The 24,812-nt window shown below is 36.6% G+C and overlaps 1 protein-coding gene and 1 pseudogene across 4 annotated transcripts in view; one reads left to right on the top strand and one right to left on the bottom strand.

The window, feature by feature from the left end:
* LOC139131985 (WD repeat-containing protein 17-like) overlaps positions 1-24,812 on the bottom strand; it is an 82,903-nt gene that overhangs the window by 15,331 nt on the left and 42,760 nt on the right. For 2 of the 4 annotated variants that reach the window (XM_070698333.1, XM_070698335.1), the window contains exons 4-15: positions 13,982-14,393; positions 13,434-13,685; positions 11,039-11,355; positions 10,546-10,714; positions 7,549-7,640; positions 6,778-6,860; positions 5,482-5,568; positions 4,761-4,925; positions 4,256-4,408; positions 2,654-2,862; positions 633-766; positions 137-259 (exon numbers count right to left, since the gene is read on the bottom strand). In XM_070698333.1, the coding sequence (XP_070554434.1) occupies positions 137-259; positions 633-766; positions 2,654-2,862; positions 4,256-4,408; positions 4,761-4,925; positions 5,482-5,568; positions 6,778-6,860; positions 7,549-7,640; positions 10,546-10,714; positions 11,039-11,355; positions 13,434-13,685; positions 13,982-14,393 (2,196 nt within the window). The remainder of the gene's footprint in view (positions 1-136; positions 260-632; positions 767-2,653; positions 2,863-4,255; positions 4,409-4,760; positions 4,926-5,481; positions 5,569-6,777; positions 6,861-7,548; positions 7,641-10,545; positions 10,715-11,038; positions 11,356-13,433; positions 13,686-13,981; positions 14,394-24,812) is intronic. The other 2 variants (XM_070698334.1, XM_070698336.1) reach the window with 1 other exon arrangement.
* LOC139131984 (tubulin beta chain-like) lies at positions 17,945-22,925 on the top strand (annotated as a pseudogene).

The raw sequence follows: 24,812 nt of genomic DNA, 5'->3' as shown, positions 1-24,812 counted from the left end.
ATTCATTTTCCAAAATTAATGAAAATTTAAGCCATCATAATAATAATTTTGATTTCATGTCTAATAACATACAAATATATGTAAATTAATGATTATTAGAAAAACTTTGATTGAATGAATAAAACTTCAAACTCACAGCTTTGTATTTGGTGAGATGTTTCATGTGTAAAACTCCTTTCTTGTAATCTGTTGTCATATTGGTATCCTGACCATTCACAATATCAACCAATTCCCACAGATTTTTGGCACCTCCTGGTGGCTGAATAAGATAGATGAAAAAAACATTATCTTTAAAACAACTGTTTTCATTTAAAATTAATACATGAAACTGGAAAAGTTATGAAAATGACTTACTGTGCATGGTGATGTACCTACAGCTGTTGTATCATAGAATTCATTAAGATATTTCAAATTTTATAAAACAATAGAAAAACTTTAAAATCTCAATCAATTGATACATGTTTAAATGCTGATTTAATCTGTTCACTAACAATTGCAGCCAACTGGTCACAAAGTCACCCTTGATAACAACAGGTTTGGGCCACACCATGGTGGTGTTACGGTTGACACTTGAAATTTTATTAAAGTTAAGCCATTTTATGGTGAGATAAATTTTGAATTTGAATACTTACAGAGAAAAACTCTGAGAAGAGTTTTAGTTTGACGGCATGGGCATTGTCTGATGATAACTTTTCCAAGGCTTGCTTTAAATCTCTTGAATTCTTGCCAGCTAGTAGTGGTGTGACACCAACAGCAGATGCATGTTCTGAGATGACAGTCAAATGAAATCATTAGAATTGTCAAGAGTTGCAACTCACCAACAATGTGATTATCCAGACATAATGGTTCATCTTAAACATGGAAATACTAATTTTCCCAGGATTTTGTTGAGTCAGGAGAGAAAACCTGACAAAATATAAACTGTTGTGAGATGAGACAACTGAGATGGAGTCACAATGAATCATTACACTGTTTGCAGAAATACTGGAGCACATGTATGAAGATATTTAAGAAAGGCCTCTAGTTTGAAATTTAAGTACATGTTAGTCAGAGTGAAGTGATGTAACATCATGTCTTTTATGATCAGAATCCAGATTTGATTTGAAAACATAATAGCAGAAAAAGTAAGGTTCAGAATATCAAAGATGGATCAAGCTATCATCTGATACTTATGAACATTTCAAGGGCCACTAACTGGAATTTTGGTGATTCGTTCACTTTTTTTGTTGTGTATGTCAATAATAGTTTCTTGTTTTACTCCTAAAAGAATGTTGAGATACACAGTATTGACCTCATCAACTAAGTCTCTACATGTACAGAATGCATTGTTATTGCTGATTGGTGAATTCTGGTCTGGACTACCGATAGAATTCAAATGTTGAGATACACAGTATTGACCTCATCAACTCAGACTCTACATGTACAGAATGCATTGTTATTGCTGATTGGTGAATTCCGGTCTGGACTACCGGTAGAATTCAAATGTTGAGATACACAGTATTGACCTCATCAACTCAGACTCTACATGTACAGAATGCATTGTTATTGCTGATTGGTGAATTCTGGTCTGGACTACCGATAGAATTCAAATGTTGAGATACACAGTATTGACCTCATCAACTCAGACTCTACATGTACAGAATGCATTGTTATTGCTGATTGGTGAATTCCGGTCTGGACTACCGGTAGAATTCAAATGTTGAGATACACAGTATTGACCTCATCAACTCGGTCTCTACATGTACAGAATGCATTGTTATTGCTGATTGGTGAATTCCGGTCTGGACTACCGCTAGAATTCAAATGTTGAGATACACAGTATTGACCTCATCAACTCGGTCTCTACATGTACAGAATGCATTGTTATTGCTGATTGGTGAATTCCAGTCTGGACTACCGACAGAATTCAAATGTTGAGATACACAGTATTGACCTTATCAACTCAGTTTCTACATGTACAGAATGCATTGTTATTGCTGATTGGTGAATTCTGGTCTAGACTACCGATAGAATTCAAATGTTGAGATACACAGTATTGACCTCATCAACTCAGTCTCTACATGTACAGAATGCATTGTTATTGCTGATTGGTGAATTCCGGTCTGGACTACCAGTAGAATTCAAATGTTGAGATACTTAGTATTGACCTCATCAACTCAGTCTCTACATGTTCAAAATGCATTGTTATTGCTGATTGGTGAATTCCGGTCTGCATTACCGCTAGAATTCAAATGTTGAGATACACAGTATTGACCTCATCAACTCAGTCTCTACATGTACAGAATGCATTGTTATTGCTGATTGGTGAATTCCGGTCTGGACTTCCGGTAGAATTCAAATGTTGAGATACACAGTATTGACCTCATCAACTCAGACTCTACATGTACAGAATGCATTGTTATTGCTGATTGGTAAATTCCAGTCTAAACTAGAATTCAAATGTTAACAATAACAATACACTTTTCACATGCTGTATTGACAAACTTAATATTGAGTGTTTCAACTTGCTTTGGGGAGTAAAACAAGAACTTGCTTTTGACATACAAAATAAAAGTCGTGACAAAAAACATCAGAAGTTACAGCAACTAGCCCTTTAATTCACAAACAGATTAAAATCTAAAAACTAGAACGGTGAAAAACAAAGTGCGTCTACCTTTCCTACCTGGAGTACTGACTATTTCTGTGAGTGGTCTTTTGGCGATGAGTTTCATCTGTAAAGTTGTCACCAAGGGAGCCAAGGTCCATATTCTGACGGTGGAGTCTCTTGAACATGACGCAACAGTCAGTGGTTTCTTTGGGTGAGTTGTCAGTCCATAAACATCAGCACCATGATCTAGAACAGTGTCTATACAAGCACCATCCCTGTGTATGTAACAACCATTGTCATTGGTCAGCAAGGTATAGACAGCTATCTAGAACAGTATCTATACAAGCACCATCCCTGTGTATGTAACAACCATTGTCATTGGTCAGCAAGGTATAGACAGCTATCTAGAACAGTATCTATACTAGCACCATCCCTGTGTATGTAACAACCATTGTCATTGGTCAGCAAGGTACAGACAGCTATCTAGAACATTATCTATACAAGCACCATCCCTGTGTATGTAACAACCATTGTCATTGGTCAGCAAGGTATAGACAGCTATAAAATTGCTATTGACAGATAACTCTAACAACTTCCATTATTTTCAAGTTCAATTAACAGTAAGGTACCGGTATAGGTTGAATATCAAAGTATTTGTAGAGGTAGGTAGGTAGAAGCCGGGTGGAGTCACAACTGATCTGACGTCAAAGGGACAATGATAGAGACCACTGTTTGTTTAAGATCACTGTCAAACTCATAGTTTTTATAATCTGCAATTACTCTAAAGTTGGAAGATCACTCTAAAACATAGACACAGTGAGGGAATACCCAAGCCCTGCTGAGTAGCGGTCAATATCATTGTGGGAAAGGGATCTTGAACAAAGGCAATAAAAAGATTTAAACACTTTTGACACAAGAGAATTTGATGAAGATTAAGTTAGTTGTGACTCCACGCCTCTCCCTCTCTAGTATTAGTAAAATGTATTAACTACTCTGTCAATTGATATAACTGTACGCACCATTTGGTTAAAAAAGGAGCAATTTCTTTACTTTGATTGCTTCTTGTAAGTAAATTTGTTTTTTTATGAAACGTTGGGAAGAAGTGACTTTGTGCTCACTTCTTCTTATAGTGAAATGTTTACAGCTGATATAAACTTTGAGCAGCATTGATATGCCGAGAACTGTACATTGTCTATAAACAGCAACTAATATATCCAATATATTCACATTACGAATACATTGATCTAATTTAATGATGCAGAACCCTTGGTGGAAATGGTAATTTGGATGAAATGGAGTATAAGTTTTCACTTCCCATTATTCATAGATGTTCCCCAATTCTAAATATTCCAAACAGATGTCTGTATGTAGTATCAAAGCTATCAAAGAAACAGGCATTTACATATTCATTGCACTAAGCTGATATCCCAAACTAAAATGACCACACACAAACCTGATATCCCACACAAACCTGATAGCCCCAAAAGCTGATTTCCCACACAAAACTTTCATCCAACACAAACCTGATATCCCACACAAACCTGATAGCCCCAAAAGCTGATATACCATACAAACCTGATATCCTCCACAAGCCTTATTCACACACAAACCTCATATACATCCCACACTAACCTGACATCCCACACAAACCTGATATCCCATACTAACCTGATATCCCACACTCTTATTGTGTAGTCCCAACTTCCTGATATCAATAAAAATGGTATTTCTGGATTCCATAGCAGCCCTCTGACTGGCCCAGAATGCCCAGCAAGTACATTGATACATGCATCCTGGGTGTAGTCCCATATTCTTATAGTTCTACAGAAGAAACAAAACAAATTAATGCATGGCACTAGAGATGAAAAGAAAATGTTTTTAGTAATTGCAATCTCAAAACAGGTTTCAAGATAAAACTCTCATAAATCTACATCAGTACAGCAATTTTTTATTCCACATTACATTGTGAAAATTCTCTGGATAGCTTTGTCAACATTAAGTTGTTCCATTTTAATAAAGAACTGTAAAATTGAACTGTTCAGTTTTACAATAATATTGCACACTGATAACCTGCTGAGACGTAATTATTGTGCTTGTCTAAACCACATCATTTCACCATCCCAGTTTTGTTTTCACTTTTTGTTCCTCATCAGATGTTGATCTTTGACCTTACCCATCATCACTTCCACTGCATAAGATACCTTCTCTGAGAGGAGACCATTTCACATGAAATACTTTGGCAGTGTGACCAGTGAACACTTTCAATGGTTGGTCAGATGTTGTTGCTATGTAGTAAACTCTAACATTACCATCTTCACAACCAGTTGCTATCATGTCTCTGTTCAGAAAATGATATGACAACATCAGCATTTGGTTAGAATATTCCTTTTGGTATTAGTATCCTTGAAAGAGAGAGACTGTTGTGGTCTTTTGGTCTGTATCCAGCAAAACACTAAATCACCAACCAGTGTGTAAGTATTCAGCATTTGTATACAGCCAAACCCAGCAAGCTGGTCAGTATAGCAACATGTTGACAAGATGTGTATCTCCATCAGAAAAAGATGTAAATGTTTTGAAAGATGTCTACTAGGCAGTTGATGCTGTAGTGAACTATCTTCTTTTGAAGAAAATGAATTATAGAATGTACAGTAAGTACACAAAATATTAATGAACTTCAAATGATTATATATATTTACTGCACCAAATTATTACGCTGATCTAAAGTTGACAATAAAAATGTCTGTGTACAAATGGACAATATGTGTCAAACAGTGAAACTGTCTTCAAATATGTGGCCCAGTAACACTAGATAATTTGCAAAGAAGTTTATGAACAACATAAATGGTATTTTTCATAAATCTTGTACCAATTTTTCTGTTCTGATTCATACTTACTTATTATTGGTACTCCAATCACATCCAAACACTGCAGCTGGGTGTTTGTATTTCTGGATTATTTTGCCATCAACATTTCGGATGATACTGGTGACAGATCAGATAATTTTATTTTAGAAATATCTGTGTAAAACAAAATATTGTTGCAGTTTGTGTTGTTGTTTCCTAGCTGGCAGATATAACTGGTGATTTTATTTGCTGAGAGCTGGTTCTACAATCTGTGGTATGTATTGTCATAAGTGTTATATCAAGGTTTACCATCATGCAAAACTAAACCTGTTCGCCCCAATTGCCTGTAGAAACAAGTCTACAATCACCACTGATAACAATGGGTTTGGACCAAACCATGGTGGTGAAACGGTTGTGACCACACACACTAAGTCATAAGACTATTTTCACCTTCCCATCAGTATGTTACTAAAGATTTTTATTGCATATTGAAAGAGTCGTTGTGCATGAAAATTGACTCACAAGTTCGAAAGTTTAGCATTGTGCATATTATCACTAATGCTATAGAAGTATTCTGTGACACACTTCAGCAATATCAAACATTATTATCCATATGTCAGGTACTTTCTCTCACGAGTGTTTTCACCGGCCTATCAGGTACTTTCTCTCACAAGTGTTTTCACCAGCCTATCAGGTACTTTCTCTCACAAGTGTTTTCACCAGCCTATCAGGCACTTTCTCTCACGAGTGTTTTCACCGGCCTATCAGGTACTTTCTCTCACAAGTGTTTTCACCAGCCTATCAGGTGCTTTCTCTCACAAGTGTTTTCACCAGCCTATCAGGTACTTTCTCTCACGAGTGTTTTCACCAGCCTATCAGGTGCTTTCTCTCACAAGTGTTTTCACCAGCCTATTTCAATGTGACAGTCTCAGCAGGCGGAAATCATTCCATGAAATCTACATGAATGGACACACTTACCAGTGACATTCCATGAAATCTACATGAATGGACACACTTACCAGTGACATTCCATGAAATCTACATGAATGGACACACTTACCAGTGACATTCCATGAAATCTACATGAATGGACACACTTACCAGTGACATTCAATGAAATGTACATGAATGCACACACTTACCAGTGACATTCCATGAAATCTACATGAATGAACACACTTACCAGTGACATTCCATGACATCTACATGAATGGACACACTTACCAGTGACATTCCATGAAATCTACATGAATGGACACACTTACCAGTGACATTCCATGAAATCTACATGAATGGACACACTTACCAGTGACATTCCATGAAATCTACATGAATGGACACACTTACCAGTGACCATCTGATCCACAGGTTGCTATTCTTCTTGAATCTTTGTGATTCCATGCAATTGAATAGATGCTGAACTTGCCATGCTGAAAGATGTTGAAAACTTGTCAGATTACCAAAACTTGCAACAGTTTAGGATCATTGATCACCCTGCATTCATCTGAGAACATTGTGGAACGATATATTATAATACATTTTAATCAGCGTCATTCTGTTACAATTGAATTATGTAGTCAGTGCGTGTTTCAGAGGAAAAGGTGTAAATCCAATTGGAAAACTGATAAATGTACTAGTGTGTACAGATCTGACTTGATTCTGTTCAGGAGTATTCCATGGCTGTGCATTAATCAGCTATTATGAACCCGGTAGTTTGTTGGTAATTTAGGTAAAGACTTTTATGAACACAATGTTTTAGCAGGGAATTTTGTCAGTTTGATTCACAAAATATGATGGTATGGCAAAACTGATAAATGTACTAGTGTGTACAGATCTGACTTGATTCTGTTCAGGAAAGTTCCATGGCTGTGCATTAATCAGCTGGTATGTAGTTTGTTTGTAATTAGCAGTAGAATTTTATGAACACAATGTTTTAGCACTGTGTCAGTTTGATTTCAAAAATATTCACTGATACGAAAAACAAAACTGAAAATTAAGCAAAGTAGTGGGAGGAGAAACAAGCTTTAATATTTGCAGCTGTGATAAAGATGATATTTGTCATATATTATATTTCATATATCTCAAAATAGCTGAGTATTCTGAATAGATTTGACATACTTCATTGAATCTCTTGATGATTTTTCCTTTAGTTACATCCCATAGAAATGCTCCGTGTCTTGACGTTGCAGCAGCTATACAATTCAGATCAGCTGAAAAAAATAAACACAATTTATTATTTTGAGAGAGCTTACACAAAAACTAATTCAATGACAGCCAGTACTCACTCATAAAAGATTAAACAACCAGTGCTATAAAAATATTAACAGTGAGACTACACAATAAATAGTCACTTATTGTACATGAAAGAGGTATACATCTAAATATATCTAAAATTTGAACGGAGAAAGCTGACACCGAACAAGATGACTTTGAGTTCATAAGTACGACCTTAAAAGTTTCAACAACTGTCCAACTATGAAGTATAACACAAGATGGAAAATTTTCAGACCCTTTCTATCAAGATGATATGTCAGCTTTTCAAAACTACAGATTTTTTGAGTGGCATAATGTTTTAATAGGAATTCTAAAAAATACCGTCAAGGACACTATGTGCTCACATTCGGTTTGAATTGGTCCATTCAAGAAATATTTAAACCAGGAAAAACAAGAATGACAAAAGCAAATAAGGTCTGCAACTTAGGTAATGGAGGTCATCTTTAGGAACATGCATATCAACTTCTATAGCAATGGGACAAGCAGATCCTAAATACATAAGCAAATGTCAACAACAAAAATTAGCCAGAGAAGGCTTGACAAAAAGAAAAGGTTGGAAGAGTGGGGAAAAAATAAAGCGTGGGAAAAATGTACAAGGGATCTGGTAAATAAGTAATGCTACCTCATCAATCTTCTAGACCCTAACCCCCCCCCCCCCCCCCTCCCACCCGAATATCAAATGTTCCACCCCTTGGTATTACATAACGCTAGATGACAGGAAATGTATTTACAACCTTGGGAATTTTTTTATTGATGCATGATGAGTGTTATCATTCTAATGTAAACAGCACTTAAGTTAGTTACAGAGAGTGAAATGCCTTCCACTGTGGGTGGTGATTACAACATCTGGAATTATCCTGGATCCAAATTTCTCATCAGTTCTTGTGTGTCTTACATAGAAAAGTTGCAAAAATTCATCTGCAAAGAAAAATTCACCTCAGCTTTGTTTTCTGGATCAAATTTTCCAACAAACTGATACCAAATATGAAAAAATTATGTTCACAGCCTTCGAAACTGTCTCACAACATATCGTGGGTTGGTGTACCGTAGGTTATTTAAGGTCACAAATTGAGAAAATTACCTAAAATATACAAATTTGGGGGTTTCCCAACACTTTGAGCAGAAAATTTATCTAATAATATCCCTCGGGACTTTATACCAAATTACAAAGCTATCAAACAAGTAATTTTGAGAACAGGTTTCCTTGACCAAAAATGACAATATTGTCTTAAAAATACAAATTTGTATAGTTCAGGACAATTTCCACATATCTAACTATTGTCATCTCTGTATGTCTGTGTACCAATATAAAGCTGTCTGTCCAGGGGCTTTAAAAAGAAAATACTGTTTAAGATTTTTTGACCAAAAATGACAAAATTGCTCCAAAATAGTAATTTTCCCAATTTTGTCATAATTTCAACAAATTAGAAGAGTAACACCCTCGCAAACATCCAACCCAAATTTGAGAGCGATTGGGCTGGCGGTTTCAGAGAAGAATTTTTACTGAAAATGAGAAAAATCATCAAAAAATTCAGCAAAAATACAAAATTAAGGATATCTTCACAATATTTGTAAAACTGTATAGGTTCACCTAAGGTACTTGCACACAAATTTTCAAAGCAATCAAAACAGCGGTTCTTGAGTTATGAATTCTTGACCATTTTCACATTTTGTAAGCTCATTTGCATAATTTTGGCAATGCAGACTTCATTTGAACAAAATCCCATCTATATAGCCTAGGATGCATCCACACACCAAATACCAAGCTGAAATGTGCAGTGGTTTGCGTGTTTTTTATGTTGACGGACATACTGTACGTACTTACATACATACATACATACCGTACATACATACACACATACATACATACAGACGCCATCGACTTCAGCTTATACGATAACCTCACAGTGGTATACCAAAGCGGAGCTAAAAACCTGTTTTCATCAATAATTCAGATTTCAGTCAAGGTTTTAAATCACTCAGACAGCATCACCGTGATGACATTTGTATTGAGAAATCTATCGATGAAAATGTGGACTAATTTTGACAATTTGCTAGATGTCGATGAATGATCACACTAGTGACACAAGGTCTTTTATTATTTTTATCATATAACTACAAGTGACCTTTGAAATCTGTCAAAACAATCTGATGTGAAAATTGGAATCCAATCAAAGTTCAATCCTTATATATACTGTAAATTGGTTTTCATTCAAGATTTTTTTCTTAACTTTTTCATCAGTCAAAATAGAAATGACAAAATGAGTCCTTGTAATTTTTCAAAGAACTTTTCGGCGCATACATCTCCATGCAAATTACACAATTCCTTTTAAACAAACTCGCAATCTGTCAAAGACACTCAATTTGAGAATGCAGTCATGTCAAAAAATCAATATACCAATGTAAATATGAATTAGAATGGGACGGCTATTCGTATTGTGAAGACGGTTGTACTTTGCAGAAAAACCTAGATAACAGGCATTACCCAAAACTGGATGTCAGAGTGAGCTAGTGATATTAAAACTTGACAGTAAGATATAGATGTATATGTAATCTAAATATCAGTGGTCGATTCAACATGGATAATAGTTGAATGCAATCAAGGAAAGGATGACTTTGAAAACATTTTCTGTGAAGGAAGCACAGTTGAGATATCAAGATATTGATTGGTAAGTTGAAGCACAGTTGAGATATCAAGATATTGATTGGTAAGTTCTGATTACAGAGATATTGTAAGAACTATTCATAAATGGAAAAAATCGTCACGGAACAGGAAAGTCAACTGCACAATGGAGGAGAGCTGTCCATTATATATAATCATATGTTGTTAGAAGTACCAACCTGGAGCCCATGAGAGTGCATAGATAACACCTTCATTACCAGGTGATGTAAATACAGCTGTCAATGTATTCACATCCCATACTTTGATGGTTCCATCAAAAGAAGCTGTGGCAAGCAGTTCTGGATTATCAGGTTTGAATTTACAATCAAATATGGTTTCAACATGACCCTATAAGATAAACAAAACAACACAAATTTTTAGAATTATAATAGTTAATAAAAACAGTAATACCACAATGAAAAAATCAATGTTTTAAGATTGTACAACAAATGGAAACTTTCAACATTTATGGTTAAATGTTCTTCATTTAATTATTTTATTTCTTAAATCGATAATGTCTGGTAAAATATATAAACCAGACAGGTAAAGTAAATTTGATAAAAGTAACAGTGCATTGATAGAGCAGAGAACAAAATAACCACTTAGTCTCTGGATCAGTCTGAACTGGCTCTGACCAGTTTGAACCAGCCACAACTTGATGTCAATACTTACCAAGTCTCGAAGGAAATTCCATTTCCTTTTTCCTAGATCATACAAGCCTACCCCACCATCCAGAAATGTACAGACTGCATGACCAGGTGGTATGGAATAGCCTGACACTGTGACTGCATTATTGGATGACGTAGAGGGCGCCATACTGGTAGATGATGTGTGTGTAGGTGATGGTGGAGTTGGAGTGTCTGAGTTATTGTTGGACAGAGATGAGTTGATGACATGTAATGCATGGAATCCTGTACGTTTTAACTTGATATTTTCAATTGGTGTGCTTTTCGATACATTCCAAACTCGCATGACTCCAACGTGGGTGTCTGAAGAAAATAAACACAAAAAAAAGAAAATTCCAAAGTAATTTGTATTGCTCAGTAACTTCACAAGAAACACTCATTGGAATCATTAATGATCTCTTAAAGAGCACAAACTATTACATGTAATATGTGTTCATTTTTAAAACTAAAAAAATAGTAATTGTAGCCTTGACCTGAGGCTGGCTCTCTAGAGCTAACCAGTGCACGAAACGACTGATACAAAGCCAATGGCAATTAAAAAATGGCTGCTTCTTGACTTCACTCATAAAAAGTAAATGGTTTTGTCATAGTGATGTATATACAATTATCATTTTATAAGTAACCCATTAAATCTGATTGAACAGTGAATCTCATCATGTTATACAAATCCTGTGAATGCCTATGTGACAAGTTGAAGGAGAGACTGATGCAAGAAAGCTAAACTACATGTCTTCGAATATGACAATTACCAGGTATATTGCGTACTCTGCACAACTCTTCAAAAATCTGGGTTATGTCAAGCTTTGGCTGTTAGAACCATGGTATTGATTCACTGCATGTCATACAATATTCATCAAAGAATCATCAGTTTTGAACATTCAGCTTCCCTATTTCTACTGTCATATACACACGATTACCACATTTACTCCATCATCCACAAGGCAAAACCTTATTACTGGATAAGGTACCCATCTCCTTCACCTGATGAAATAATAGGGAGTATTGTACTCAGAACATAACATTCTTGTCTCAAACTTTCTATACTCTGACAGCAATTCCACTAGCTAGCTACTCTAGCCATACCCAGAAAACTCAGGTCTGGTACCCTACCAAGCTAGCCATGATGTTGTCAAAGCTAGCTACTGTAGCCATACTCAGGTCTGCAACTCAGAATCCCCTATTTGTAGGTCTGGTACCTTACCAAGCTAGCCATGATGTTGTCAAAGTTAGCTACTCTAGCCATCCCCAGGTAGCTACACTAGCCCTACCCAGGTCTACAACTCAGAATCCCCTATTTGTAGGTCTGGTACCCTGCAAGCTAGCCATGATGTTGTCAAAGCTAGCTACTCTAGCCATACTGAGGTCTACAACTGAATCCCCTATTTGTAGGTCTGGTACCCTACCAAGCTAGCCATGATGTTGTCAAAGCTAGCTACTGTAGCCATACTGAGGTCTACAACTGAATCCCTTCTTTGTAGGTCTGGTACCCTACCAAGCTAGCCATGATGTTGTCAAAGCTAGCTACTGTAGCCATACTCAGGTCTACAACTCAGAATCCCCTATTTGTAGGTCTGGTACCCTACCAAGCTAGCCATGATGTTGTCAAAGCTAGCTACTGTAGCCATACTCAGGTCTACAACTGAATCCCCTATTTGTAGGTCTGGTACCCTACCAAGCTAGCCATGATGTTGTCAAAGCTAGCTACTCTAGCCGTACCTAGAAAACTCAGAATCCCCTATTTGTAGGTCTGGTACCCTACCAAGCTAGCCATAATGTTGTCAAACCAGCTACTGTAGCCATATCCAGCTAGCTACTCTAGCCATCCCCAGCTAGCTACTCTTGCCGTACCCAGGTCTACAACTCAGAATCCCCTATTTGTATAGGTCTGGTACCTTACCAAGATAGCCATGATGTCATCAAAGTACAGCATTATATGTACCTCCGTTTCCCAAAACAAAGGAATATTCAATCAAAGAATGTATTACAAACCACATAACAAGGGTATCTGTTAATATCTAACTTTTGATGTCTTTTTTTGCAGTAAACAGGCTGTCCCTATGATGCTATGGCAAAGATGAATTTACACAGGCTGTCCCTATGATGCTATGGCAAAGATGAATTTACACAGGCTGTCCCTATGATGCTATGGCAAAGATGAATTTACACAGGCTGTCCCTATGATGCTATGGCAAAGATGAATTTACACAGGCTGTCCCTATGATGCTATGGCAAAGATGAATTTACACAGGCTGTCCCCATGATGCTATGGCAAAGATGAATTTACACAGGTTGTCCCTATGATGCTATGGCAAAGATGAATTTACACAGGCTGTCCCTATGATGCTATGGCAAAGATGAATTTACACAGTGAGATTTCTTACCTCCAGTGACAAACATTCCCGGTGCTGTTGGAATCCACGATAGAGTGTGTACTGAGGCTGCAGCACTTGGTAAGATGAATGACATAATGACAGTCATAGAATCTGTGTCTACAAGTCGTACACCAAAATGCTGATTAGAAACAAGTAGATAATCACTAGATAATGGATCCCACTGCAAATCAGCCACAGGATCTTCTTCATCTGATCCTTCCAAGTTTTCAGGTCTCAAGGTGTGTTTATAACCTTTCTGACCTGCGTATCAAAAAGGACGGAAATAGATGTTGAAAATGACACTCCAGACACATATATTGTGTCCAGTCAACCAACTGCAAAGGTCAAAGTCATTGAAAGGTTTTCCCAAACTGAAATAATGCATTGTAAATGATAAGGGCATAGAAATTATACAACTCAATTTAACTTCTTTGACTGAAATAGAGCAGAAAATTGCTAAGACATAATGAGTGTTTTTAGATTCTTGGACAAGACAATGTTCAGAATCAAATTATTGACAGCAGTGTTAAACTATTTCACAGAATCAAAAAGTTTACCTGGAGTAAATATTGACAAAGTTCCATCTACATGTCCAAATGCCATTTTGCCAATCTTCCTGTGATGCCAACGGAACTGACAAACATCGGAGATAAAATTTGATGCTTCCTTGTGCGTTGTTAATCCACCATTCTGACCAAAGTTCCATATACAGAGTGGTCCCCGTGCATAAATAAATGCAATTGCATCTCGTTCATGCATACACCATCCCAGACAGCTGGGGGTTTGTTTAGTGTTTTCTAGATTGGCAACAACTCTTTGTTCAGCAACATTCCAAACGATAACACGATTATCGGCACTTGCACTAGCAAAGATATCCGGATTTCTTGGATTCCAGGCGATGGCCGTGATTGTCTTCTTATGCTCTGACATGATGGAATGCAATTTGTATTCACTGAATTTATGATCAAGCTGAAACAAAACAAAAAAACAACAAAACAACAAAATAAATATAGGTTTGGTTTTTTTCCAGGAAATCACAAGAAGGCCACTGCCATACTGTGCAAGTGTAATCATCAGTATGGAATACACACCCTACAATAAGAGATAACAGAATTCAGCTGGATTCAGAAGAAATTATATTTCAACTTCATCAATTGTCTGATATTTCTTGACAACACTCATAGGACAAGTGAACAGACCAAATTACCCATAATGCATTGGTACCTAAGATGGTCTGTTATCACACAGGCTGCCTTACTGACACATGAGAAAACATGTTCCTCATGTCAATGTGCTGTGCTCATGTCATAACAATGATGTTACACACAATCTGAAATTTTAGACTTGGGAAAATGCATGAATATACAGAAATTTCCATAAGATTAACAAGGTATGATAACCTTCTTTACCAAAAGGCATTAAAATTATGAAATTTTATATTAATAACTCAATAATCTTCCATAACAAGCATGGCCTTTCAAACTTTTTTCCTTTCATTTCATATTATATAAAAACCTTAAAAGCACATCAAATTACTCACTTTAAGGAACACAACAACTTCATGATGGGGCTCAACACCTTGATGTAGTTTCAAGGAACAAAACTCTCCACGGTGAATCTATTTTTACATGTGTACAACACAAGCTGCCACTTTTTGCTCACGAAGGATTTAAATTCAATGGCAATGTTTGAGAAGAGGTCATTGGCCTCTTATTTCAGAGATTCACTGAATTAGCTATACACTTCAGTATTGTCTATTCAAATGCAGTCTTGAGCTATTCTGAGCATGTTATATCAATGTATTGTCAATCACTTATACAAGTACTGCAAAATCCAAAATTAAATTGAATTTGCAACCTGGTATCTTTCATATCCATGGTGGTTTAGTACTCAGTTTTATACTGTTTTACATGTAATATAGATCAAAATATGAGCATTAGCTCATCATGACAATCTTGTGCTGGAGATTTCTACTTAGGTACATACTACAACAATGTGCCCAATCCCTCTGTTGAATCTCATTCTGAATTTAAACTGAAAATTGGACTTGCTTTCCCTGTTCTATCATCTAAATTGCAGAGTTCCAGCCCAGGACACACCCTTGCTACAAAATCCCCAAAATGGAACACATTGTTCCACATTCTCACATACTACGGGTCACCTCTGGCGCACTCATGAGTCCGACTGTGTTGGGTGTAGTTAGCAAGTGATGCGGCCTTTGTTTTGCATGATTTTACCAAGGCTTATATGGTATATAAATTATATAATGTACTTTTGGAAGTGTGATTAATCTAGTCCAAATGAGATGAGACTGGTGGCAGACAGCGTATACTGCTACTATTGTCTGAAATTCAAGCATAGCAACGCAGTCTGGTAGCTTGAATTGTGTCTTGTGAAATTAATTTATCACAAAATAATACAACATTTTACTGAAAACTGATGCACATTGTCCTCAAAATGTGTAAAATGTCCCAAAAAATAAACGGTAGTGCGACACAATGTCCCCTGGTGTAAAAATCCTAGCTGCAACACTGGGATTGTACTTAAACTTTGACACAACAAAGTTTTGTACCTTATTCAGGTTGTCATACTAGCTGTGAAGTAGAACATTCCAACATGTGATTACATGCTTTTAATATTAACCCTTTAAGTGGCAAAGTCAATTTTTGTTGTCTTTATAAAATATAGCCAGTCAGTTTTTTCAGAAATTTTGCCAAATTTTTGACAAAAATCTGTAGCCAATGAAATGTGATATCCATTTGGTCCAAAATTGTCAAATAAAAATGACAGGAAAGTTCATAAAACTAGGTAAATGTTGCACTAAAATTTTGGTAGGAAAAAATTACAGCACCCACAGGGTTAAATAGCTGCTAAACTAATCTACCGTATACTTGGTAAAAACTACACAATAGTGACCATGGCAATGAGCTGAAACAATAAACAGGCAATGGTTGCTGAGCAACATCAACCATTTCCCCCAGAAATATCTGAACTACATAATACACTCAGTCAAGATAAATTTTCATTCTTTCTAAGGTCTTTTTATCAGTTTCCAAAAACAACAGAAATTCTAAATTTGCCAGCAGACTACGCTAATCCTCTTGCTGGAGTTCATAATCTTGGCATTTGATTATTTCCCACAGGGCTTCTGACGAGCAAATGAAATTTATTATTCTCCTGATACACATTGACTCCTGGTTCTACTGTTCCCTAGCCACCACTCACACTGATTGACTCTGCAATTGCTTGCAAATGAAACTTCAGATCCAAAGATAGACTCCCTAGGTAACCCATCATTACACTTTGACAAGATTCCGTTCTACCGGTCACGGAGTTCAGCCGTTTTACCAGTTGTATGGCAGGATCAATGTGCTCACTTCATTAGTCTCTCTATACCCTCAGTAGAATATCATTGAGTCTCTGCAGAACTGACCAGTGTGATAATAATCACCTCAAACATGCTTAGCACAATAACTACATACCTAAAAAGCAAGTGTTTATAAATTGAACTCTGAATAAGCAACAACTTCACTGACTATCAGACCAACAATACAAAATGTATGTTTGCAGATTTAAAACGTGAACTTCAAAGTATCCGGTATTTTGAACTTTCTCATTCAATATCAACAAAATGCTCTTTTTTATTAAATGCATTTGAGCAAAGCAACATGCAAGAAACTTGTATCAGTCTTACACTATGTGATGTTGAACTGACAAGTAAAGAATATTTGCATGATCCAAGACCACAGAAACACTCAGCCAAATATGTCAAGGGCTGTCATTGGCTGGATTCAAATGCAAATGACATTCCAAGGCTCTGGCTAACACTCATGAAATGGTTTGGAGATGAAGAAAAAACAGTTTTTCTTTAGGAAACGCAAACTTGAAGACAAGTAATTCATGCAGGTAGATGCATGACATGACATGGTAAAGAACTCCATAATCATTCAGAGATCATTCAGTTGACAATCTATTTTTATCTTCAATGAAACATGAAATTACTAAGCTATTTTCATCACTCAATTTTGTCTATATGCTGGTATTTAGTTTAACATTATCAAGTGGCCAGAATACAGGACACCTAACTCTCAGGCTCAGCGTTTAAATGTCATTTCTACAATGAAACTTGACAAAGTGAAAAGAATACTGGTTTAAATGGTGACACAATACATTGTCTTATCAAGGTATTCTATTCATATGGCATTATACAAGAAAGACTTTCTGTGGTGGCACATGAACATCTTGGTGTGCTCATCCACTAGTATTATACATTTCTAATTACTGATCTTATATGTAGCTTGAAATACCAATACTGATGATGAAAGCTCATTTTTTCTCCTCTTTTCTGAACAAACATAATATTAACTTTGTATATGGTAAATTTTTCACTGAATGGCATTCAATTTGATTACCAGTTTTGTTGGTAATCTGATGAGGCACTACTTTGTGTGGAAGAACTTTGATAAGTATGTGATGAGGTTTGCCTCTAAATATAAATCAATTACACACCAGTAATTACAGACAGTTCAGTTGATGAACACATTGTGATCATATCCTGACACATAAAGGTACTGGTTGTAGATTTGCCTCTTAAGTTTCAGCAACATTTACCAAAAATGCGTGAAATTGTCCATCTCCAAGCTGGTCAATGTGGAAACCAAATTGGTGCAAAGGTAAGTCATACAACAAACAGGGTTAATGACAAAGCCTTGAAAAAATTATTGATACTGAATTGAAAAAAGGTAATTACACTGCTGCGGGACTGTGAAGCCATGAATGTATGAAGGATAGACAAAGCATATCAGTGTGGATAATAGGACAAAGTTACAGATTAACACAAATCGGTAAAAGTTGTTATAATCATTTCGTTTTGTAGCAACAGATGAAAACACCGTGCATTCACCAGAGGCAATGCCGGCAATAGCTGCTGTGTCTCCATACAAAGTTTGCAATGCCTGCAATAGCTGCTGTGTCTCCATACAAAGTTTGCAACGCCTGCAATAGCTGCTGTATCTCTATACAAAGTTTGCAATGCCTGCTGTGTCTCCATACAAAGTTTGCAATGCCTGCAATAGCTGCTGTGTCTCCATACAAAGTTTGCAATGCCTGCAATAGCTGCTGTGTCTCCATACAAAGTTTGCAATGCCTGCAATAGCTGTTGTCTCTCCGTACAAAGTTTGCAATACTTGAAGACAATAAAAATAATGCCTTTATGAAGTTCTGAATTCTATGGTACCTACCGATATAAACACAACAGTCCCTAATACATACACAGTTTTCAATATCTCTGAAACACTCTTATGTAATAATGACTGTCACTGCAAAACAGGTGTTTACAAGTTCCATGTGAAATATTGGTATCTTTGTACTGTTTATCCTAAATGTTTGACAGAAACAAACCATATTTCCAAATGAACAAAGCAGAGCAGTTAGCTATGACCGGTTATCACCGTGTGGAATCGTATGTTGGCTATGATGGATGTCTTGTCTTAGCATTAGTCTCAGTTGTATGGTAGTCTCTACGGTCAGGAACTCATTATCATGGATGACAACTCTGAAAAAATATCAGAATTCATGTTTTGAATCAGAAACTCAATTCTAAGGAGTATACAGAAAATCAACGATATAATCAGTGTATCAACTGACGTCAACATCTTAGAACTATTTGAGTTATTTAGGTAGTTCAGCCAAATTCTCAACATCAGCCCAATACTAGTCATGTAAAATATAAAATTTTCCTGCTCTAAAGAGAAACTCAGTCAGTACCATGTCAATTTAGCTTGCGGCGGGACACACTAGGTGTGCTTGCACATAGTACTTTGCAGACACTACACTTATAAAGGGCATTAACTATGCTTGCACGTAGATCTTTGCAGACACTACACTTGTAAAGGACATCAACGATACAGCTAGAGACTTTCAATTTTGAACAAGATTGGTTTTCAGTGAGTGATGGGAATGTACTCTGTAAATAATGAGGAATAATGTTGGACTGACTATAAAGGTTACGAGCCATCCAGTGAGATGTGTTTGTATTGCACTGTTGCTAACAACAATAGGTTGCTATGCAATGAAACGAAGACAAGCCATCCAAATGGAACAATAAAACTGTCCTCTGAGATCTTAGCATTTCAGTTATCCTCATTACAACAGCAACAAGAAGAGTAATGAAAATTTGCTTAAAAACCAGTTTGCCAATTACTTACTAGGAGATGAATACATTATTCCAGTTACTGTTTTTTAACATTCCAGAATCATTCACCTTTAGCTGAGTATTTTCAAGAAATGAATGACATAGACTTTTCATACACCTTTAAGAATTCATCCCAGATTTACATGTAACACTGTTCTTACTTTCATATTCTCTCTGTGTTGTGTAAATATTTTCTTTTTATCAATGGTGTTTTTTATCTCAATCTCCATGGTTCCCTGCAAGGAAATCTATATTAAATTGCACACATTTGATTCTGCTTTTCTTTCATTTAGCTCAGCAATTTGACAAACAGAGGTTTTTGTATGCAAGACAAACACATACATCATTTTAAACTTAATGAAATTTTATACTAAAACTGTATTTCATGACTTCACCAATTCTCTCTCCAACAGACAAGATTATTGGAAACAGCTCTTTCAAAGGGACAAAGTCGGCCATTTTTATATGAATTTCGTTTGATACGAGATACTGAATGAATGGGCACAGTCCACAGAGGGACTGTGACTGTGATTCGACAAGGTTTGAGACATGATACATGAAACCAGCATGAAAATGAATTAATGGTCATTATATTTATCATACTGCAGTAATGCATGCCTGTCAGTGAGCTGCTCACTGCTGCATTCAGCAGCCCACTGTGCAGGCTATTAAATCAATAAATGTCATTTCCATCTTTTATTCCTTACTTCTATCAAAGTTTTTGGAAGTTATTTTCTGATGAACATAATTCACCAATTTTTTCTAGTTTTGGGAAGTAATTTCTGATGAACATGGCATTGACCCAACTGGCACCTATCATGGAGACTCTGATCTTCAACTTGAAAGAATCAATGTTTACTACAATGAAGCTACTGGTGGGAAATATGTACCCCGTGCTGTCTTAGTAGATTTGGAACCTGGAACCATGGACTCTGTCCGTTCTGGACCATTTGGTCAAATCTTCAGACCAGATAACTTTGTCTTTGGTAAGTTGACTTCAGCATTTGCAAAATTGGAGAAATATTCTTTAAAACAATCTTCTATATCAGTATGTACAAATTTATTTGTATAACAAACCAAATTTACATGTTAACAGTGCAATAAAAGATGACCACTTCAGTTGGTCAGTGCTTGTATCTCATAAAATGGCATTAGTAGTACTTGTAAACCATAATTTTTACCATATGGCCGTTTCATCAAGAATTTTACTCCAATGTCTGAATGTATTTTTATTACTGTAGCTATTGTGAAAAGATCATTTTTAGGTTTCAACTTTGTATAAAAATCAAGAACAGAAAGAAGGCTAGAGTAATCAGAGGGAATCATGGGTAATTTGTAGTACTATTACACTGCAACAGCGGCTCGTAGCATCCAAGTTTGTTAAAGGCACATATATTTGACATTTCAGGTCAGAGTGGTGCTGGTAATAACTGGGCCAAAGGTCACTACACGGAAGGAGCTGAACTCATTGATTCCGTACTTGATGTTGTAAGGAAGGAAGCTGAGAGCTGTGATTGTCTGCAGGTTAGTTTATGCCTATTTTCCTATCAATGAGATGAAAATAATTTTATATTGTACATGCTTTGAAAATGAAAATTTGCAGTTGGGTATGACTGACCACTATATCTTTATTGTTGATTCTCTGTAGGGTTTTCAACTGACGCACTCCCTTGGAGGAGGTACTGGTTCTGGTATGGGTACATTACTTATCAGTAAGATCCGGGAAGAATATCCAGACCGTATCATGAACACATTCAGTGTTGTACCATCACCTAAGGTATCTGACACTGTGGTTGAACCCTACAATGCAACTCTCTCAGTACATCAGCTGGTAGAAAACACAGATGAAACATTCTGTATCGACAATGAAGCCCTCTATGACATCTGTTTCAGAACCTTGAAACTGACAACACCAACCTATGGTGATTTGAATCATCTGGTATCTGCTACCATGAGTGGTGTCACTACCTGTCTGCGTTTCCTGGTCAATTGAATGCCGATCTCCGTAAACTGGCTGTCAACATGGTACCATTCCCACGTCTTCACTTCTTCATGCCTGGCTTTGCCCCACTTACCAGCCGTGGTAGCCAGCAATACCGTGCCTTGACCGTACCAGAGCTGACCCAACAGATGTTTGATGCCAAGAACATGATGGCTGCCTGTGATCCTCGTCATGGTCGCTACCTCACCGTAGCCGCCATGTTCCGTGGTCGTATGTCCATGAAGGAAGTTGATGAGCAGATGTTGAATGTCCAGAACAAGAATAGCAGCTACTTTGTTGAATGGATCCCAAACAACGTCAAGACCGCTGTCTGTGACATCCCACCTCGTGGCCTGAAAATGTCTGTCACCTTCATTGGCAACAGCACCGCCATCCAAGAGCTTTTCAAGCGTGTATCCGAGCAGTTCACTGCTATGTTCCGTCGTAAGGCTTTCTTGCATTGGTACACTGGTGAAGGTATGGATGAAATGGAATTCACTGAAGCTGAGTCCAACATGAATGATCTGGTGTCTGAATACCAACAATACCAAGATGCAACAGCTGAAGAGGAGGGTGAGTTTGATGAAGAGGAGGGAGAACAGGAAGAGGAGGCTGCATAGATGAGGAATCAGAAATCTTTGATGTCATGATTGCAGTACGTGAGCAAGAGAAGCAACCCTGTAGGATGGAAATATGATGTGTAGAAAGAATTATAGAAAATAATGAAATGATTGGAAAATAATAAAGTCTAATTTAGCATGACTGTCATCTTTCTTCACTACCCTCTCAGTACATAGGGTAGTGCATACTGACTGTTTTAATAGGGTTTGTTGAAAATTCCTTGACTATACTACATATGGAGTACAGATCACTTGACTATACTACATATGGAGTACAGATTCCTTGACTATACTACATATGGAGTACAGATCACAGGTTTTGCTGGAAATTCCTCAACTGTACTAAATAGGGCATATAACATAAACGATGGATTTAAACCAGAGGTCTCCTGTGAAATTTCACTTGGTATCAAATTAAATGGGTTTTGTAGATGGGTTTGCATTTTGAAACTAGCACACACTTTACCAACTTAAGGTAATTGCTTTCAATAATGTACAGTGGGAAATGCACTAAAAATATCAATTTAAATTTCCTGCAGTCAACATGTATGACCAATGACCTCATACTTATAACATTACAGGTGACAGGTGACGGCTCACAGCAGAAATGCTGGCAGAGCAAAGCGACTAACCGTACATGGTAAACTTTCACAAGCTGCATATTGTACATGCTGTATACATAGAATGTAATTGAGAATAAAGTTTATACTGACAACAAATGTCAGAAGTGTTATCAAGTATTCCTTAAAACACCAATATCATTGAGAGGAATATTTCTTCAAAGTGTCATGAGTGTTGGGAAAGAAAAAGTCCTTGAAATGAGCTACTGACTGGCTGAGTTACAGGTACATGTATAAACTGAACCAATAAATATACATGGTGTACTGGTAGACTGTCCAATTTGCATGTGATGGGTAAATTTATAATTTTTCTATCATGTGAGATTGAACTTAAGAGGAATAATCATTTTATCTTTTTGGAAATAGAATACTACAATCAAAATGGAAACTTGTCCATCACTTTGTCCAGCAAAGCTACAATGTAATTCATTATTCACATTCTTGAATATATGAGTGACAAATTTTCCAATTTTAAAATTTGCAGACAAGCAATCCATCAGGTATCAACAAGTTTGCAAGATCTTACTACTCTCATCGTGAGTCGCCCAAATACACCCAACTGCACCATAGTAAACACGTAGAAAAGATTAAAAGGGAGGGATGCTATTACTCCATTTATCCCAGAGAACCCAAAAGGCTCTCTTGGCACACATAGCAAACACTGGCGGTCAGATAAAAGGGGTCGGAAGTGGTAGGGTTAATCTCTTAGAAAATCAAGAGAATATAAAGACTTGATAGAATTCAACAACTGAAGGCGACCACACATTAGCTGTTGGAGTGAAGATTTCACAAACAAGAGCAGACGACGCACGTATAGTATAATCAGCATACAGAGAACAATGCATACAGTTGAAAGCTAATCAACAGACACAATGGTAATCTTGACATTGACTGAACGATGGTAGAGTGAAAAGGGACAAGTCCATTATGTTTTATACATATAGAAAATACATCAGCTGTCAAAATTAACATACTGGGAAATGGAAAGAACTCTGAGTAATTTAGCTTGCAAGCACTTTGTTTTGAGGATTGCAAACATGAAATGTTCTCTTTATGTACCGGTATGCCAACTCAACGTCAACTGGTCCATGATACTCCATTCATTTCTGGAAAAACACTCAAAATGTTCTGCTGGAAAGGTCAGAACCTTCATGATGAAGTCACTGATATGACCTTCACCACCTGTTGCTATGGTACCATGGTCAGAACTTCAACGACAAGGTCACTGACATGACCTTCACAACCTGTTGCTATAGTATCATGGCAAACTAAACAGCTAGGTAGAGTTATTTTTTTCACAGCTCCACAAGATCCTTCAATGAGTCAAACACGACATGCCATTTTGCAATGGACAGTATTTTTAGCCAACATAGGGAACAAGTCAGTCCGTATTTCCAACTCAACTCTGTGGATTTTCAGTGCAAAATTGTTGCTACATTCTGAACTATCGTACATACTGTTCACAGTTCGTATCTTTTAAACATTCTTCAATGATAGCCTATATATTTCATTTCTCCTCTTACTTCAATAATATTTTATATATTTCAACCATGCATGCTTAAGCTAGCTGCTGTAAAATACCTGTGTATGAAATATACAATTCACTATATAAATGTTAATACGGTTTGTAGTATTGTACGCCATTTTGATTTCAGAAAATGTCTGTACAATGTAAGAGTCAAGGTTTGATCTGACATATGTGGAAATGTGAAAGCATTGTAAGTTATGGAAACAGTTACGGAAATCCATTAAAAACATGTCACTATGAAATTCTAGTGATACAAAAGAAACAAGGATTGCTATACTCTTTAGGATATGTCAGATATCAAGACAAAATAGTCCATAAATATAGAATTTAAAGCAATAAAGACTCAAATGAATGTATCTTAGATGTCAAAGATACATTTGTTGACAAGAAGTCCACAAAATGTAAACAGATTGTCAATTAGGTATACAGGCAGTACCGGTATATGT

Source organism: Ptychodera flava, chromosome 4 (assembly GCF_041260155.1).
Source record: "Ptychodera flava strain L36383 chromosome 4, AS_Pfla_20210202, whole genome shotgun sequence".
Lineage (NCBI taxonomy): Eukaryota > Metazoa > Hemichordata > Enteropneusta > Ptychoderidae > Ptychodera > Ptychodera flava.
The sequence above is the reverse complement of the archived record's forward strand: the minus strand, read 5'-3'. Positions and strand labels throughout refer to the sequence as shown.